The sequence below is a fragment of the Carassius carassius genome, chromosome 6 (genome assembly GCF_963082965.1).
Source record: "Carassius carassius chromosome 6, fCarCar2.1, whole genome shotgun sequence".
Taxonomy (NCBI): Eukaryota; Metazoa; Chordata; class Actinopteri; order Cypriniformes; family Cyprinidae; genus Carassius; species Carassius carassius.
The window spans coordinates 16,115,553-16,135,518 of NC_081760.1; the positions used below are offsets into that span (position 1 = coordinate 16,115,553).

The 19,966-nt window shown below is 33.9% G+C and overlaps 1 protein-coding gene and 1 long non-coding RNA gene across 4 annotated transcripts in view; both read left to right on the plus strand.

The window, feature by feature from the left end:
• LOC132142418 (uncharacterized) overlaps window positions 1-19,966 on the plus strand; it is a 1,026,371-nt gene that overhangs the window by 401,719 nt on the left and 604,686 nt on the right. The window lies entirely within an intron of this gene.
• LOC132142416 (neural cell adhesion molecule 2-like) overlaps window positions 1-19,966 on the plus strand; it is a 409,999-nt gene that overhangs the window by 380,455 nt on the left and 9,578 nt on the right. For all 3 annotated transcript variants that reach the window (XM_059552267.1, XM_059552269.1, XM_059552268.1), the window contains exons 11-15: window positions 197-293; window positions 3,277-3,450; window positions 10,290-10,409; window positions 10,661-10,782; window positions 17,434-17,608. In XM_059552267.1, coding sequence (XP_059408250.1) covers window positions 197-293; window positions 3,277-3,450; window positions 10,290-10,409; window positions 10,661-10,782; window positions 17,434-17,608 — 688 coding nt within the window. The remainder of the gene's footprint in view (window positions 1-196; window positions 294-3,276; window positions 3,451-10,289; window positions 10,410-10,660; window positions 10,783-17,433; window positions 17,609-19,966) is intronic.

Below are 19,966 nucleotides of genomic sequence, written 5' to 3' on the forward strand. Positions count from 1 at the left end.
ATAACAGCATCCAAAACAAAAGCTGGTGGTTCACAGTTATGTTCCTCTTGTTGAACCCAGTGAAAATTTTATTAACTTACACATGAAGTGCTACTGTATCTAGTTTCAAAAGGTTGTACTGCTAAAAAGTCCCTTGCAGTATTCTTGTACTTATTTTTCTCATTCTTCTGACCTTTGGTTCTGTTTTTATCCACAGGTCACACCAATGTCGGACAGGGATTTTGGACGCTACAACTGCACAGCCAGAAACAACATTGGTGCTCGATATCAAGAGTTTATATTAGCACAGGCAGGTATGTGTTTACCTATAATACTTATCTTCCTTTTAAACGTCCAGCATGAGATTGAAATACACATTTTCAATTTTTAAACCTGGTCTTTTGAAAGATATTTACAGTTTTATTTAAAGAAATTACTTGGCAATGAAACATAGTGACATAATATTTTGGTTGAAAGTTAGTAGAGTTAGTATTAGAATGTTGTAGTCCCGTATATTGGGTTAATTGTCCCATAGTGACCTCCCTTGTCCCGTTTATTGACTGCTGTGCTGATCTAACTACTGACTGATGAAACAGTGGTCGTGCTGATGTGGGTTCCCTTCACTGTCTGTTTTTTGACTTCAGCAAATCAGTTTTGGCAAATGCAAACAACATTATAAATTTTCATGGATCCAACATCCAGCCACGCAAGAAAACATGCAATCTACTTTATATTAATAAGGGAAGTCGTCATTCACTATTGTAATGTTGTTAAATAGAGAAAGACATTTTACATTTAAGTAACTTCTAGCGGATTCTCAACCTTGGACCTTATTCTTGAAACTCAAAATGGCCAATAAAAAAAGGGTAGGCCATATTAAATCTGTAAGTTGTTTTTAATTGAAAAATATGAATTTTCATATACAGTTGTGCTCATGTTTACACACCCCTTGAGGAATATCTAAAATATTAATAATTTTCACAGAATAAAAATTGCATGTACTTTTTATTTAGTACTGTCTTGAATAACCTTTTTCACATAACGTATGTTTATACACTCCACAAGACAAAATAATAAATTAATTTATAAAAATTATCCCATTCAAAAGTGTACATATCTTTGAATAATAATAGTGCGTCAAGTTTACACCCTACAGCTCTTAATGCATTGTGTTGCCTTCTTCTATATATATATATATATATATATATATATATATATATATATATATATATATATATATATATATATATATATATATATATATGTATGTATGTCCCTTATTTTTCTTTTTTTAAGTTGACAACCCATAGTTGTGAGAAATGTTTTTGTATCCTTCAAACACAGTAACATTCTAAGTGCTAGAAAACTGGACATTTCAAAACAATGTTCCCACAACTTTTTTAGAACCTAAATATGTTACCTGGGTTATTACATATTGTTTGCAAGCTTTTCATGTTGACTTTAGGGATGTTTTTGGATGTAGATGAAGCCTCATCTTCTGTTTTTGTGTAGTGACTATCACTATAATATCAGAGTGTGTTTGATTTAAGACGAGGTGACATGTTGACCTGAGAAACTGGTTTGTGTTTGATTTATACCTGTTTTCATTTGCTAAGCATCGATGTATTACTGAAATTTTCCGTAACAATATGTCCTTCCCATCTGGCCACTGCTAATTTAACTGAAGTTAATCTTCTGTAGTGCCATGTGATTTAGAGAGCACACTAATATACCAGAGTACTGTCTCATTTACTGTAGAGCTGCTTAATATGCCATGAAGAGCTGCAGTTCACTTCAGAGAGGACTTCATCGAGCCCAAGAGAATACACACACACACACAGTTGAAAAAAATAAGCTGTGTGTGTGTGTGTGTGTGTGTGTTTTAGATATTTATTTTATATCTGTTTTATAAATTTACATGCCATTTCCTGAAAGCATATGAAATATCAGCTTTATTCATTGCCTTAAATATAGTATTTCTCTTTATTGCTGAGAAGTGTTTTTTTTTTTTTTGACATTTTATGGGCCTTTTCATCTTAAAAGGGCAAAACATCTTCATTTACAAGAGTGTTTTATTAAATATTTTGTTAAATAAACAAAATACTGTCAATTACCAGCCACTGAGTTGTTGATCACATAACAGGAACGTTTTCTCTCAGGTCTATCACATTTTATATATGCTAATATGCAAATGTGTGCATATTTAATAAAGTGATGCATAAGTTGCATTATTTTGAACATTTCAATGGTCAAAGACACATTTCAAATCACTGCTTTTATGTACAATACTGGTCAAAAGTTTGGAATTTATTACACATATATATATATATATGTTTTTGAAAGAACATTTCTCTCTTATATTCACCTAGGCATATTTGATCAAAAATACTGTAAAGTAAAATTGTGAAAAACTATGGAAGTTTTCTATGTGAATATATTTTAAAATCAGCATCATAACTTCAGTCTTCAGTGTCACATGATCCTCCAGAAATAATTTCAATATACTGATTTCCTGCTCAAGAAACATTTCTTATTATTATAAATGTTGAAAACAGTTGTGTTGCTTCATATTTTTGACGATAGTGTGACACTGAAAACTGATGCTGAAAATTCAACTTTGATAACAGAAATGCATTACATTTTACAATAATAGAAAGCAGATATTTAAAATTTGAATAATATTTCCAAATTTTACTGTTATTTTCTTTTCTTTTTTAAATGCAGCCTTGTTGAACAGAAGGACGTTTTTGAACAGTAGTGTATATTTTAATTTGGCAGAGTTTTAGGAAAAACATTTAAGTTCCTCCTTAAACATAAACCTTAAATATGACAGAAATTGGCTTATAGGAGAGATTGAAGCGTTTACTCTTACCTGACGAATGTCTTTCATGACGAGAGTAATTGTTCTTCAACAGGAAGCTAAACTGCAGCCCTCTTCGTGTTGAGGGATGACACCGAAGCACTCAGCTCTTGTCACTCACTAACACGGCAGCACAAATGATGAGGCATTCTGAGTTTCTCCAGTCCACAGTTTATCTGATGCTCTGTCATCTGTTTATTGCGCAGTCACTCTTTATCACAGGATGAAACGTCTGTCGGCCTCTCTATTTCACACAAAATGAATGAAGCTGCCAGTCACACGCACTTTACCAATCTACAATACAGATAAACAGCTGAGCATTGAAGGTGTAGCTGTTCATAATAAAGTCCTAGTGTATAAACTGTCTTTTTAGTATATCTCAAGCAAATATCCATTAATGTTTATTTAAAAGCATCTTCTTTGTTTTTATTTCACAGATGTCCCATCACACCCTTACTCCATTCGGTTGACCGCTGTCTCCCAACGTCTCGCCACCATCACCTTCATGAAGCCCGACTCTCACGGTGGCGTCCCCATTAGCTATTACATCATCAGCTATAAAGACGCCAGCTCACAGGACTGGAGGACAGTGAGATCACATGGAGTTCAAAGTGAGTGTCAAATGAGCCATTAATCAGAGTTTGTCACAAGAATTCTTCTTTCACTCAGATACAAACACCACCGAAGTCACACTGTTTTCGAAAGACATCCTGGGATTTTTAATGACCACAGAGAGTCAGGACCTCGGTTTAACTTCTCATCCGAAGGATAATTAATATTATTGATGATCAATTATGTATAACCAATAAATGAGCCTGCAACACATTAAACTGAAACCACCATTTTATCTGAAAGCAAAAACAGAAGTTATTTTACAAAAATCAGCAAACTGCAACAAAGTGGGAACAAAACTCATCGCCAATCACCTGTGAGCAGAATAGGATAGGAGTGCTGGAAAAGGAGAAAAACACAAGCGCTTTAAAAGGGAGCTGTACATAGCCACCTATTTATAGCCTACTAAAATATAGGCTATTCAACCCTAATGTATTTTCTATTAGTATTAGTATAGGACAACTTGTTTTTATAACAGCCCGTGATGATTAATACAAAAAAAATTAGGCTAAAGGAAAGTTGTCCGACTTCTCTACATCTACTTCTATTATCGCTTGGATTACAGTTTTACTCACCTTCTTTTTGAACGTGATTTTCTCCAATGAGGGGTAGGAGGGCCGGAAGGCATTGGAGGATACGGCAAACATAAAGAAACATAGTTACTTGTCAGATTTCCAAAGAAAGAAGCCCAAAGTCGCGTATAATGAACTTAGCAACTGTGGTTCAAAACCTAACATAATACAAAACTGTATAAAACAGCAACTGCTGTATTTCTACAGTAATACCTTATTGAAATATATTCTAAATCTAAAAAAAAGAAACTGACAAAACAGATTTATATTCTAAATAAAAAATTAAAAAAAGAAACTGACAAAACATATTTAGCTGAACAACTCCAGAGGTGTTAGTCTTTCAATTACATTACCATCTTTACAAAAGGAGACAAATTAGGATTTTGTTTTGTTTGTTTTATTTTTTTTACTTTAATGTAGACATGGAATGCGTAATATATGTTGCAGTGAACTATAGCAGATAATATCATTTTTTTTTAGGTCATTGTTTTATGAGTGACACAGTGTGTTTGTTTGGTGTACAAAATTAATGAGATTATTGAGACCAAAGACTCACACACACCCTGTATTTACTGGAAATATGATTCTTGATTTCATTTAGAAATTGTTAAAGTAATTACTGTACGTGACTCATATTAGCATTTAGGACAGAAGAAGGAGCTCAAACATTTATTTTTTATTTTTATTATTATTAAACAGATCTCATTTGAGATGTTTCTATCCTCAGAGAAAAACCGCAAAGCTTTGCAATTGAACATTTAAGCAAAGGAAACGTATGTTTAGCACCTTATATTTTTCCTAAAAGTCATTGTCACTTCTCAATTAAAAAAAAAAAAATTATATATAGATATATATAGCAAGATCAGGATGTGTCGACAGTCATTTGCATTACATTTGGTCCAGCTAAACAGATTTGCACTTGCTGAAGCAGCAACAACAGCCATAATGACTTCAAGCTGTGTGTTCACTAAACTGCTTTACTTGCGGAATGCGGACAATAATTGTCTGTGCATTAAGCCTTTTAATAATGTTTATTGTAGAAAGTGTGATGTAAAATGTAATGTGTGATGTAAAACCTTCAAGTAAGTGTAGTTATATTGCTCAACTCCACGTCTTAGTCCCGAGCAGAGCTGCATGCATCACAGAAATGGAAAGCAATAAACGTTTAAGGTTCAAGATCAGAACAAAATGGTAAAAAACATCCTTGTTATGGTCTCAGACTCAAATTTAGAGTATACTTCAGTTACATCCACATAACTCTTTGTGGATATTTTCATTAAGAGCTCAGTGTTCTTTGACTAAGTATAAGCATGCTCATTGAGCCGGTTCATGATTATTAGAGCTTTCTCATGTAAATGAATGAATACAATCATTGGCCAAGGCATCAGATTTGATAAAGTAGTACTTTAATGTAAAATACATATTCAATGTTAGATACATTCACTTTTTTACACACATTCATAATTTTTGAATTATCAAAGCCTCTTGATGCATTAAAAACACAATATGTTAAACTGGATAAATGAGCAAGACATCCAGATTTGCTAGTGTTATTTTAGTTCTTTTATTTATATATGGTTAACGTGTTTAAAATTTTGAGTTAAAGCTTACAGTTTTATTTGTTTTTTCAGTTTATTATTATTGTATCTTAAATTCTAGTAATTTTGTTATGGACTTTTGTAATTTGTATTAGTTGTTGTTTTTGTATTTCTGTTTAGCTTTCATTTGATTTTCAGTTTTAGTAATTTTAGGAATTCAGTTTAAACTTATTTCATTTCAGTTTTTCATCTCGTATTTATGTTTAATTTTATTAAAGCTTAATTAAAATGATCATGCATGAGTTATGTGAGGTAATGGTGTGCGTTTGTCATTTGCCTGATTTTTTTGTAAATATTTATATTAACTTTAATATTATTTCAGTTTTGCTTATAGTAATTGCAGTACTTCAGTTTAAACATATCAGTTCACTTATTTTTGTGCTGTTCATCTAATATTTTATATTTATTACAGCTTAATTTCAATGAATGAAAATTATTTTAACAGTTTTAGATTTAATTAACAATAACACTGGCACTAATCAATATAAAATTAGCAGAGTTCTCAAAAGATATTAAACTACTGACACTGGCTCTCGTGTTATTGCTAATACTGTTCCTTTATAATAAATGTCTTGTGTTTTTCATCATCTCTTTCACTTTGGATGAAACTAGCTGCTAAATGAAGACACGTAAATGTAAAATGCAAGATAAATCTCTGAAACAGAAAAAAATACTGTAAGTTTACATTTTGCACCCAGTAGTTACTTTAAATGTGATGTGTGCGTTCATTTAGAAATTATTGATAGCAATTGTGACAGCCCTAGAATCAATGAATCATCCAAGATGATTTGTTTGATGTGATTACTGAATGTTTGGAGAGGAAGTTTTAGCTGTTATTGATGTTTCGTTTTGATTTTCGTATTTGAGTAGATGCAAAATAGATTATTTTGCGAAGCGCTCTTTTGATTTCAGTGAGTAGTGGAATAATTTACATTTAAAAAGGGGCTGTGGAATTCCCTCACTGATAACGGGAGAAGGATTATCTGGCTGGCTTTGTCTGGGCCCACTCTGGATCTGCGGGGAACAAACTCTGCTTTGTTGTGTCATACATTGCATTGCTGGATGCGTTTTTTTCCCTTCCTCTTGAAGTCGATTGTAACACCATTAGCTACTTCGGAGGGTGCGGAGTAGTGCAAAATGGCGTTTGTAACAGCAGCCTTTTTTCTGCTGATTGTAATGGATAACACGGGGAATAAAAAAGCACTGGTGGTTCATTCTCAAAAGGTATGGACAAACTTTTACATCTCATCTGAAGGAACGTTCTCGGACATTGGTCTTATTATGGAACTGCATCACTCATCATCACTAAGGGCTATTGATAAGGACTACTTTGTTGTCATGAATCGCATCTTGATTCCTAGTGCCTACAATGATTCAGGATGTACACCTAGGAAAAGGAAGTGCTTGGTTGTTATTTTATTGTTAATCTCAGGAAATGTACATCCTAATCCTGGCCATATCATTAATAGTCTTAGTATTCCTGAAGATTTTAAATCTAGGACGGGGCTTGGTTTTATTCATTTAAATGTTTGTAGTTTGTTACCAAAAATGGACTTGGTTAGAGCATGGGCTATTCAAACAGATGCAGATGTCCTATTAATTTCTGAAACCTGGCTTAAAAAAACTATCTTAGATAAGGACATTGTGATTAATGGCTATAGAGTTTTCCGTTGTGATTGTTTAAAGAAGGGGGGTGGTGTTGCAATTTATGTTAAGACTAAATTTAATACCAGGATTTTAGCTTCACAGTCTACTGTTAAACAATTTGAGATTTTGGTGTTAAATCTTGAAATAGCTAAAGGTCAGCATATTACTGATATTGATTGTTATAGACCCCCTTCTGCTGTTGCCGATGCTTTATCAAATTTGATGAAATTTTTAAATGAATTTGATTGCAGTGATATGGTTTTAGTGGGAGATTTAAATTGGGATTGGTTATCCTCTGTGTCTGATGATTTTAAAAATCATTTTAATGGTTTAAATCTTACACAGATAATAAATACTCCTACTAGACCTAATGTTAGAAATCCTAATAAAGCTACTCTTATTGACGTGTTTTTGACAAACACACCTCATAAATATTCAAATGTAGGTGTGTTTGCTAATGATTTGAGTGATCACTGTGTTATTGCAGCAGTACGAAATACAAAACTCTCTAAGACTAAACCTAGAATAATTTTTAAAAGAAATTTGAGGCACTTCTGTGAGCAAGCGTTTTTGCATGATTTGTCTTGCTTTGAATGGGATAGAATTGCACTGATTGATAATGTGGAGCTTGCTTGGAAATATTTTTATGATGGTTTTAGTAGAATTGTGGATAATCATGCTCCCTTCCGGAGGTTAAGAGTAAAGGGACGGGATAACCCATGGTTTACTCCGGAGTTGGCTAATCTTCTTCGGCAGAGAAACCAAGCCTGGGCTAAAGCAAGGCAATCTGGGACAGATTCAGACTGCCATAGTTTTAGACAGCTGCGCAACCGCTGCACATTTTGTATCAAAAAAGCAAAATCAGGTTTTTATTTAGCAGCTACAACAGAGAACCTAAACAATCCCCGTAAATTCTGGAAAGCATTGAAATCGGTATGCTCCATGAATGCTTACAATGAGTTACCTCCGTATATTATCAATGATAAAGCCGTTATATCAGATAAGCCTGCAATGTTAGATTGTTTTAATAAGCACTTTGTGGAAGCTGGTTCCTTGTTTGAGCGTCAGCTCCTTGTAGGAAATTCAAACGTGACAAACTGTTTTAATTCATCAGTACCACCAACAAAATCTGTGGCAAGTAAAGAGGTATTTTGTCTAAAGCCTTTCACTGTCGTAGATGTGCAATCAGCTCTTGTTGCTTTGGAGCCTAGTAAATCCCCGGGCCCTGACAGGCTAGAGCCTTATTTTTTGCGAATAGCTGCTAATTTTATTGCTAAACCAATTTCAATTATTTTTAATCTCACTTTAGTCTGCAATGAGATTCCATTAATCTGGAAATCGGCCTTTGTACTCCCTCTTTTGAAGGGTGGTGATTCTGCCCATTTGGATAATTATAGACCGATCTCTAAGTTACCAATTTTAGCTAAAGTTTTAGAAACTCTGGTTGGTGATCAGTTAAAGGATTATTTGGTTTCCAACCACATTTTGTCTGACTTACAGTCTGGGTTTCGAAGGCAGCATAGTACTATTACAGCAACAATGAAGGTCATTAATCACTTTATTGAAGCAGTGGACTGTAAGAACACCTGTGTAGCTCTTTTTATAGATTTATCTAAAGCATTTGATACAGTGGATCATTGCATTTTATTGGAAAAGCTACATAATATTGGTTTTTCTGACCATACTATAGATTGGTTTACCAATTATTTGGCAGATAGAACTCAGTGTGTTTATTCGGACAATCTCATATCAGCAACACTGACTGTATTTAGGGGTGTACTGCAAGGATCAGTTTTGGGTCCAATTTTATTTACTATTTATATTAATAACTTGGGTCAAGACATCCCACAAGCTCATTTTCATTTTTATGTGGATGATACCGTTATCTATTGTAAGGCTGCAACTTTACACCAAGCTTTTTCACATTTACAAACCGCTTTCAATCTTGTTCAGGCACAACTGTATCATCTTAAACTAGTTTTAAATGTTGAGAAAACTAAGACTATGCTCTTTTCAAAATCTAAGAAGTCCCTTGAAAGTCTCCCAAATATTTTTACTATACATGGAGAGCAGATTGAACAAGTCAAATTGTATAAGTACTTGGGTATATTAATTGATGATCAGCTCTCTTTTAAGTTGCACATTGAAAAATTGGTACAGAAGCTCAAATTAAAAATAGGATTTTATTTTAGAAACAAAGCCTGTTTTTCTTGGAAAACCAGGAAGAGATTGGTTGCTGCTACATTTCTCACTGCACTTGATTATGGTGATCTGCTCTATAGAAATGCGCCTGATAAATGTTTATCTTTATTGGATACTGTCTTTCATAGTGCACTAAGATTTGTGACTGGATGTATAGCATCAACACATTATTGTACTTTGTATAAAATGACAAATTGGCCTTCATTATCAATGAGGAGGCACATTCATTGGCTTATGTTTATTTATAAGTCTATGTTGGATATGCTCCCTTCTTATCTTTGCACTTATATGTCTCGCAGCAACTGTTCCTACAATTTGCGCTCTGGTAATTTGTATTTGTTGTCTGTACCTACGGTCCGTACAGAGCTTGGTAAGAAGGCCTTTAGTTATGCAGCCCCTTCCACATGGAACACATTGCAGATTGATTTGAAGTTGCAAAATCTGATTTCTTTTGGGCAATTTAAACACTACATGAAATCTTTGGAAATAGATGCTATAAATCGTTGTCACTGCTTTTAATATGTATTTTTAAGTAGTCTAATGTTGTCTAATTTTTAAGTAGTGTAATGCACACTGTTTATTTTTATGTATGTGTGTTGGTTGTTCATATTTGTTACTGTGCGCTGTCAATACACTGTCATCTTGGCCAGGTCTCTCTTGGAAAAGAGGTTTTAAATCTCAATGAGATCCCCTGGTTAAATAAAGGTTAAATTAAAAAAGAAAAAAAAATTGAGGTTAGTATGTGACTCAGATTAGCATTTAGAACAGTTAATATTCTCTATATTAGAATCTTTCTTTCTTTCTTTCTTTCTCTCTTAGCTACAGTAGTTCTTGCTAACCTGGAGCCCAACACAACGTATGAGGTGCGCGTGGCAGCCATCAATGGAAAGGGTCAGGGTGAATTCAGCCACACGGAAACCTTCCAGACGTTACCCATCCGTGAGTATTTCTCCATCTCTCCTGTCTTCAGTTTGTGTCTCTACCCTCACTGCGTGTTTGATAACAAGGTCAATGAGACCTTTCACAGTGTGCAATTGTATATATAAAAAGTCATATATTCACTAGATTTCTGTTTTCCCGCTCCTCCAGTGAACTTTTTCTTAAGCTCCTTCATTGTAATAATGCTGCTTATTGTAGTTTAAAGTGTCTTTCATGTCTTGAGTTGTGTCTGATGATCTTGTTCTGCTCAGGAGAGCCGAGTCCTCCGACAGTTCATGGACAGAGAGGCGTTGGTAAGGCCTACAGACTCGGACTAATCAAACAAGACGATGGTGGGATGCCCATCGTGGAGTACATCGTGAAGTATAAAACGGTGCGTACGACCACGCACAACCACGGACACTTTTCACATTTCTGTGGGTCTCAGAAGTCATCTTAGTTGGGTGAACTTCTGTATTGATAAACGAAAACTAAGTCAAATATAAGTATTGCACAATTATTTGCTCCAATAGCAAAAAAAAGAATAAAAAATCATCATCAATAGTATTTTGACTTTTCAAAAGTGGAAAAACATTGTTTACAGTGGTCAGAAGAGAGAAAGATTTAAAATGTATCCATCACCCCACCAACCCCAGTGCGTTGTTAAAAACACCCAGTAATTTAGTTTTTATAAGCTGTTTCAGTAAGCTGTTATAATGTTTCAGTAAGTTGCCAAGGCAACATTTCTATTTTTTGTTAAGGTTTTTATGTTTTAGTTTTCCATTTTATATTTTGCATATATTTAATTTTATTGCAGCTTTCATTTTAATAGTTGAAGTTTTAGTTAACAATATCAGCACTGGGACTACACTATCATGAACTAGCATGGACATGCTTTTCTGTAGATATTAAACTGTTGACCCTGGCTATTATTATTGCTAATATTTTTAGATCCTTTATGATAAATGTCTTGTGTTTTTCATCATCTGTATTTCACTTTATAAAAAAAGTGTCTGCTTAATTAATGAATGTGACTGTATAATGCAAGATATATCTATATTTGTTATAAATATATTTTTTCAAAAATAAATATTATGTTTTGAAATATTATTGCAATTTTAAATGGCTGTTTACTGAAACAAATAAATTAGCATATTATAATAATTTCTGAAGGATCATTTGACTCTGAAGACTGGAGTAATGGCTGAAGAAAATTCAGCTTTGAGCAGAGCAATAAATTAAATTATGAAATATGTTGTAAACAAATGTATTTCAAATTGTAATAATATTCCACAATATTACTGTTTTACTGTATTTTTGATCAGGCCTTGTTGAGCAGACTTCTTAATTATTTAAAACTTTTGACAGACAGTGTAGTCAACTAATGTAAAGCTAGTGACTCACACTACACAGTTTGCTTTAGGCAATTTACACATAATACAATTACAACTTACACATGAATTCACTATAAATGCAAGTTTATGTTGAGTTTGTTTCATCTGCAGAAATACATGTTGAATTTGTACTGTACAAATTTGCACTGAACACTAGTGATCCATGGATTCATGTCTGCGTTTGCACACTGTCTTAAGTGAAAATGTTAATCTGCGAGCTGATTTTAGTGTATATCTGATGGGTCGAAGGCTTCCAGCCGCCTGTACCCATGTGGGTGGATGAATCTGTAATGTTCTGGGGGAGTAATCCTGCTTTTCCTCCGTCCGGCATACAGTGAGTCTGCAGTGAAATTGTATTCACGCTGTGGCCTCATTTGCTTAAAGAATATGGATGCGTGAGAGAAACGCTTTGAAGTCCTTTCATTCTCCTCAGAGGATCTGCAGGAGGTGATTTGCCATGAGTTTTCCTCTCCGTTATGGATATAAGGAACAAAAAGAGCCAACCAGAGCATTTGCTTCATTGAATACCAACAGTTACACCTACACTGCAGACCAAGACCTGTCAAAAACGCCCCAATCGAGCTCTCTCTCCTATATCTACGTCCTCATGTTGAAATATTTACATAACGACACGCAGATGCGCAAAGAAAGAAGGCATAGTTATCATGAATCGCATAAGTGCATGTTGTGGAGACACTGTGTGCTTCAATGCGAAAAAGCACTTTATTTCAGTATGTCTGGAAAGTATTTTATAATGGACACTCGCTGAAGAAGCATGTTTTTATAGGAGTTTGTGATGTTGCGATCAGTGATGTTTATATGGGCATCACTCACTCTGACAGAGTAACCTCAGATCACCATTGGACAAATATAGAATGTTTTTATTTGCTTTTTTAATTTGTGTTTTTAATATTTCTGAATGGATCTGCTTATATTTCAGTTAGTTTAAGACCCAGATCAGACAGGATGCACGTTCTGCAGTGAGAGGTGCCTTTTTAAAATTGTTTTCTATTGACATTGAGTGCTTTGCACACTGTTTTTGTGTCTTGGCTAACGTTTTAGCCGCCTGCTGCACCTTTTCATTTTCCAATTGAATGAACAGATGTGATGGATCAGCTGCCTCATTTGCTTTTTCCTTGTTATACTGGGATATACCATACTGGAATGTATGCTAAAATTGTTGGACATGGCACCCTACCTAGAACATTTTCTACCAGCCACCAATGTATATTACTCTAGCATTAGGCTACGTTTAGCCTTATACCCTGAAGCTGGTTCACCCTTTGCCTATGCTGAATCATCTGAAGTGGTTTTAGTAAAACAAACAAGAACACCAAACTGTGCTGGATGAATTGGATAACCAAGTACAAACAGCTGAAAAAAATGAAGAAGACTACATTATGAAAGTTAACTTTAAAAAAGCAGCTACTACTGTGCTGAGTCCTGTGGATAAGTGGCCACTCACACCAAAACAGTTTTTGTGCTGTTTTTCAGATATTTTCCTATGTGTACATGTTATGGATGTCTTTGACAATTCCGTTGCTTTTTGCCATTTTCAAGGTTAAAGTTTGTGTGTGTGTGTGTGTGTGTGTGTGTGTGTGTCTAGAGATGCCTTAATTTAAAAAAAAAAATCTTCTGGATCTCTGTGCGCACACTAGGGCTGCACGATATTGGGAAAACATGACATTGCGATATTTTATTTTTCTGCGATATATATTGCGATGGGATGAGCACACATTCTGATTTTAAATGATTTAAACATCGACACCATCGTGTCAATTGATTAAGTGGGAGAGAGAGCAAGACAACGCTCGTGTTGTTTGAAGACGGTCTCTCTCTCTCTCTCTCTCTCTCTCTCTCTCTCTCTCTCTCTCTCTCGTGCTCTCTCTCTCTCTCTCGTACGCGCTCTCTTGCGCTCTCTTTCTCTCTTGTGCGCGCTCTCTTGCGCTCTCTCTCGCGCTCTCTCTCACACGCGCTCTCTCTCTCTCTTTCTGCCCTGTCAAAACTTTCACTATGATGGTTAAGCTGTGCAATTAATCCGCGAATCACATTCGTCAAGGGCCGGGGAGCAGCTGGCCCATACAGGTAATGAATAACGGATCAACTATGACAACCTACATCGCACATCCTGCGATGTGACTATCGTGGATTCGTACATCGCGATATCTAAGCTTAAACGACACATCGTGCAGCCCTAGCGCACACTAACCCAAACGATTGAGTGTTTTACGGAAGACATTTTTCCTGAACCTGGGAGAGTACAAGGCCTGCTGTGTACAAAGACTTTTTCTAAAAAAAAGGGTAAATTACAACTTTGCTAGGACAGATTGACATTTCTGTATCAGAACCCTATAATAATGTTTTACTATTGACTGTTAAAATTTAGAGTTTGGTGAAGTGTAGAGTAATGCATATTGTTTGTCTAATGATCATAAGTGCAGACAAGTGCAGATGGATTTATGTTTACAAGCGTAGTATCCTCTGTTCTCCGCTTATAACTGGCATTGAAAAGACAACAAACATAGATGCGCTAAGTGTTCTTTTTCATACTGGACACTCAAGCAGAGCTGAAGCAGCATGCACCTGGTGTGCTTTCACACTGCTGGTGTCATGTGCAGGTTTTCCACTCTGATATGTTTGGCTCAAGTTGGTTTTGATCGATCAGCATTTTCAGAATCTTACTCGGGCTCAAACTGATGGTAAAACTGTTGATGCTATTACTGTAGGCCTAACTTATAATTGCTTTAGAAGCTGAAGCTTGTGATTATTGTAAGGGGCATTACATTTCCGATACACACTTGAGCTTTTCGGCTAATCATAATGCACTGGGTCAGCTGGCCAATCAGAGCACACTGTGCTTTTCAAATGAGGCCCTTTGTAGAAATAGAATCATTTTAGAAGGACTGGGCATGAAGGGACCTACAATAATGAACAGTATGAAAAAAATAAAATAAAATAATCAAAATAATAGTTTGAGATGTTTTTTTTTTTTATTGAACTCAATAGACAAAAATAGATATTAAAAAAATAGCATAATATGAGCCCTTTAAACAATTCAGTAAACTAATTATCATTACCATAATGCAATAAATGTAAATAAGAAGTATCTTCTGCTCACCAAGGTTGGATTTGTTTAATAAAAAAATTAAGTAAAAACAGTAAATATATTTCACATATATTTTCACACATTATAATATAAATATTATAATTTTAAGTAACAGTTTGCTATGTGATGAAAATATTGTAAATTGTAATTTATTCCTGTGATGGAAAGTTGAATGTGTTAACATATATATATATATATATATATACATACATACATGCACACATTTAAGAAATATTAAGTATTTGTATTACAAAAAATTATAATATTTTGTGGAAATGTGATTAAAAGCTGAACACAAAAATTCTTCTTCTTTTTCTTTTTAATCATTAAAAAACATGCCTCCATGTTTTTTTTTCCATCATCTCAAAAATCCATCCTGTTGTTTCTGTCCATCTGTGCTCATCAGAGCACTGGTAAATAACGCCATTAGAGTTGAAAGGCTGGTGTATATTACTACATCTTTTGAAGGCTGTCTTGGAGAAATGTGTAAAATAAAATAAAAGATGTTAGACACACAACAATGATTTAAATCTACTGCTTGCAGAAAGACAGCAATACAAGTTTGACCTTAAAGTCAATAAGAAATCAAAGTGGACTCTCTTAATTCTTGTACCGGTCTTATTGTGATTTATTCATTTTTTTTTTTATTTGCTTAACCTCTAAACAGTTTCTTCATCTGGAAAGCCCACTTTTCATGATCAATTCCTGAGTAATAATATAAATCCTAAACCCTACATATATGTCACATTATGGAAGTTAAAACAGTTTCAGGTTGACTTTAAAAGACACACAAAGATAAATTAAAGGACTCTGTTATCTCTGTCAGCCATTGGAAATGTGTTTCCATCAATCACTTGAGAAGCTTCCACTGAAGTTGCCAGTATTTGTATGAGATTGAAGTTCAATCTGCAAAGCTATATGGGAGGTGGAATCTCTTTAGTGCTTTACTAAAATACTGTGATAGAAAAGCAGACTGGAGTGTCTGATTGTAGATTCCCACAGACAGGAGATAAAGTAAAGGAAATCAAATATTTCCAGACATATTAGGTTAGGATGAGAATATTGGAAACTAGACTTTCTACCTTTTACTAGTTATTATGTATTTTGTGCACCATTATATTGCATTTTTGATGCAGTCCATCAGACCTCTGAACTAATGGAGATTAATTATTGAGTCACAAATGAAAAATCCTGTCATTATTTACTCATTCTCCTGATGGTGAGTCTCATTTTATTTATTTTTTTTCCTGTGGAGACTTTTGCAAAATGACAATCTATAAATTGCCTAAAACATCAAAGCACAACAATGATGCTACTTCCAAATCTTCTTAAGTAGGGTTATTATTGTGAAATAACTTACTGACCTTAAAGTTTTGATTGGTGGTCTACATATAACTCAGGAGTGGCTTAACAAGAGGAATATGACAACTGTATCCAAATTTCTTGACACGTCTGTGTGTGGTGGCTCTTGATGCCTTGACTCCAGCCTCAGTCTATTCCTTGTTAAGTTCAATCAAATTCTTGAATCGATTTCTCTTGACAGTCCTCATCTTTTTTTTTTCTCCACACTTTTTCCTTCCACTCAACTTTCAGTTAACATACTTGGATACAGCACTCTGTGAACAGCCAGCTTCTTTGGCAATGAATGTTTGTGGCTTACCCTCCTTGTGAAGGTTGTCAATGATTGTCTTCTGGACAACTGTCAGATCAGCAGTCTTCCCCATGATTGTGTAGTCTAGTGAACCAAACTGAGAGACCATTTTGAAGACTCAGGAAACCTTTGCAGGTGTTTTGAGTTGATTAGCTGATTGGCAAGTCACCATATTCTAATTTGTTGAGATGAGTGAATTGGTGGGTTTTTGTTAAATGTGAGCCAAATCATCAAATTTAAAAGAACCTAAGACTTAAACTATTTCAGTATGTGTGCATTGAATTTATTTAATACAGTTTCACTATTTGAGTTGAATTGCTCAAATAAATTAACTTTTTTCCACAACATTCTAATTTACAGAGAAGCACCTATATATATATATATATATATATATATATATATATATATATATATACACACACACACACACACAGTATATATTAATTATTTTTATTAAAATAATGAAAACTAACACATAAAAAATGTGATATGAACTGAAATAAAATATTTATATAAAATGTACTACTATGTACAATACCCATACATATTACCATAACTATATAATACATACTGTACTGTATATACAAGTCTAAAATAACTAAAAGTAAATCAAATAAAATTAATGAATAATATGAACTTTCAAACAACAAACTTTACTACTCCAAAATTACTTTTTAAATTAAATTTAAGTGAAAAACAGAAAATATAAAATAAATATAAAATAAAACTGAATTCAAAATAGTAAGAGAAACTAGAACAGTATTTCAATGATACCAAAATAACACCGTTCTGAAGTCCCGAGATGCTTTGTGTTTGCAACGGACCCAAATGAATTAGGGAATGAATGAAGTCATTTTGTTATCAGTGAGATGTTTGTGTGCTGTTTGTGTGCAGGATAAAGAGGAGCAGTGGATGACCAAGCTGGTTCCTGGCATGAATGATTTTGCGCTGCTACAGCCGCTGCAGTGGAACACGCGCTATAACGTAGAGATCACTGCGCGCAATGTCAAGGGCTTGTCAGAGCCCACCTTCTTCCAGTTCCTTATGCCACAGAAACCTGACATCACAGGTACACGCGCATCCTTCACTGCTTCACATCTGCCCCCCACCCCACAAGCTAGTGCTGTTCTGCTGAATTGTATCAAATTAACACTGAATTCATTTCCTTTTATTATCCAGAGTTTGGCTGCATCCCACTTAGCATATAATGTACTGTACAGGCTTTGTTACAAACTCTACATAGGGGACGACCTTCTGATATGCATCCTAAGTGAACTGGTATTTCACAAGCTAGAATTATTATATTTTTTTTTATATTATTATTTTAATTAATAAGAATAATACTAATATTTCAGATAGAAATAAAATTTACTCCACAGTGAAAATTATCAAAAATGCTGGCGGTGGCTGTCAACTTAAAAAAAAAAAAATGCTGTCAGGAAAAGAGTTTATAGGTTAAGTTTTAATTAATGATAAAGCAAATGACTGTTTGTAGATACTTGTCATAATGCACCATACAGATAGCGGTAATATTGAGTCCAGCAACACTAATAATGGATTAATAACTAAATATTAATACAATATTTAAATAGAGGGATTTTTACAGTAATATTAGTAATATTTTTTGTACTGCCCAGATTATAGTGGTTATATATATATATATATATATATATATATATATATATATATTCATATTTATTTTTCCCCATTACTGTAATGAGATTTTTTTATATAGTATTCATTTTTTTCATGTTAATTATAGCAATTTAGTTTTTAATGTCTATTTAGTTTTTATTATTATTATTATTATTATTATTATTATTATTATTATTATTATTATTATTAAATGTTTTATTAGTTTTAGTAATTTTAGTACTTCAACTTAAACTAAATGAAAATTATAAATGTTGCCTATGAATAGATATGAAAATGTGCAAAATACATGAGAACAGAAAATATAGAAATAACATCTAATAAAAATAAAAAAATACATAAATAGTATAAATGACCCTAAAAAATGTGGACTATAAACTGTGATTTCTATTAAAACATATTAAAATCAGTATTTAAATACTAAACAATAATGGATACTACTGGGTACTAAATAAAATGGTAAAAAAATGGTATTCCTTTTTAGAACCCTTAGCAGTCAGCAGCAGACAGCAGGCATTTAGTAGTTTGGGGAACAGATTGCTGGTTTCAGGTCAGCAGACGCGCTAAAGGCCCTGACGGTGCCTGTAAAATGCAGCGTGGGCATGAAAATGATGATATGGACATTTGGCTCCATATAATATTGTATGATAGCAATGCTTCACACAGGACAGTCAATTCAGCGGCATAAGGGCCATTTTTGTAAGTCATTTAGCGCTTTATTGGCAGATGATGCTAGTGAAACTCACCAGCAGTAGAAAAGGAGTGTATTTTTAAAAGGCGTCCATGATTGCACTAACGGACTGAAAACCAAAAATAACTCTGACCAGGGCTAAATTACACAAACAGATAAAAATATTAATGTTTTTTGCTGGTTAAAGTTCATTACAGGCCTTTTCAGAGGGGAGGTTTTACAGCATGGCATTATTAAAAAGAGTGAAAAATAAGGTGTGAGCTGCTATTCATGTTATTGTTATAGCTTTAGACTCATTTGCATCAGTTTTTATTTCCTGTAATGAGTTTTACTTTATTAAAACTCTTCCTTTTGGTAGTTGGTTATAGTTTTAATTAGTTTTAAACTTCTAAAGTTGTCTAAAATCACTGGTGTTATTAACTGATGTTGACAATCTAATCACTTCACATTAGATGTGTTTGTGGAATAATGAGTTGGGGAGTTATGTGTACATGAACCTCTTACAAATAAGCGCAAAAGTGCTGGTTAATTAAACCTAAAACTGAATTATTGATTTAAAGAAGATACAGTATGAGACACGTGCTACGTCATCAGATTTTAGCTTGCAAAGTACCTAAATGGAAAAACGAATGGTTCTCATTTGTTGTTAATTCAGGTATAATTGATTAGTCAGGGTTTAAAGGAATAGTTCACCCAGAAACTGAAATTTTGTCATTATTTACTCTCCAATGGATCCTCTGCAGTAAATGGGTGCTGTCAGAATGAGTCCAAACAGCTGGGGAAAAAAAATAATAATAAAAAATTCCCCATTCCCCAAATATTCCTATTATCTTATGAAGCCAAAACCTGCATATTTGTAAGAAAAACAAAACAAAAAACATCAAGACATTTAAACTTCAAACTACGTAGTCCTTAATAATACATCCTCCAGTAAAAAAAAGAAAGCGATATAATTCCTAGTTTCTCCAAATCTGATGGATGACCTATGGGTGAGGATATTTCCAGCTAATTTTCTTTTTTTGGGTGGACCATTATATTAAAGTGGCTTCAGATACTGGTGCAAAAGTGAGTGTTTTGAAGTAT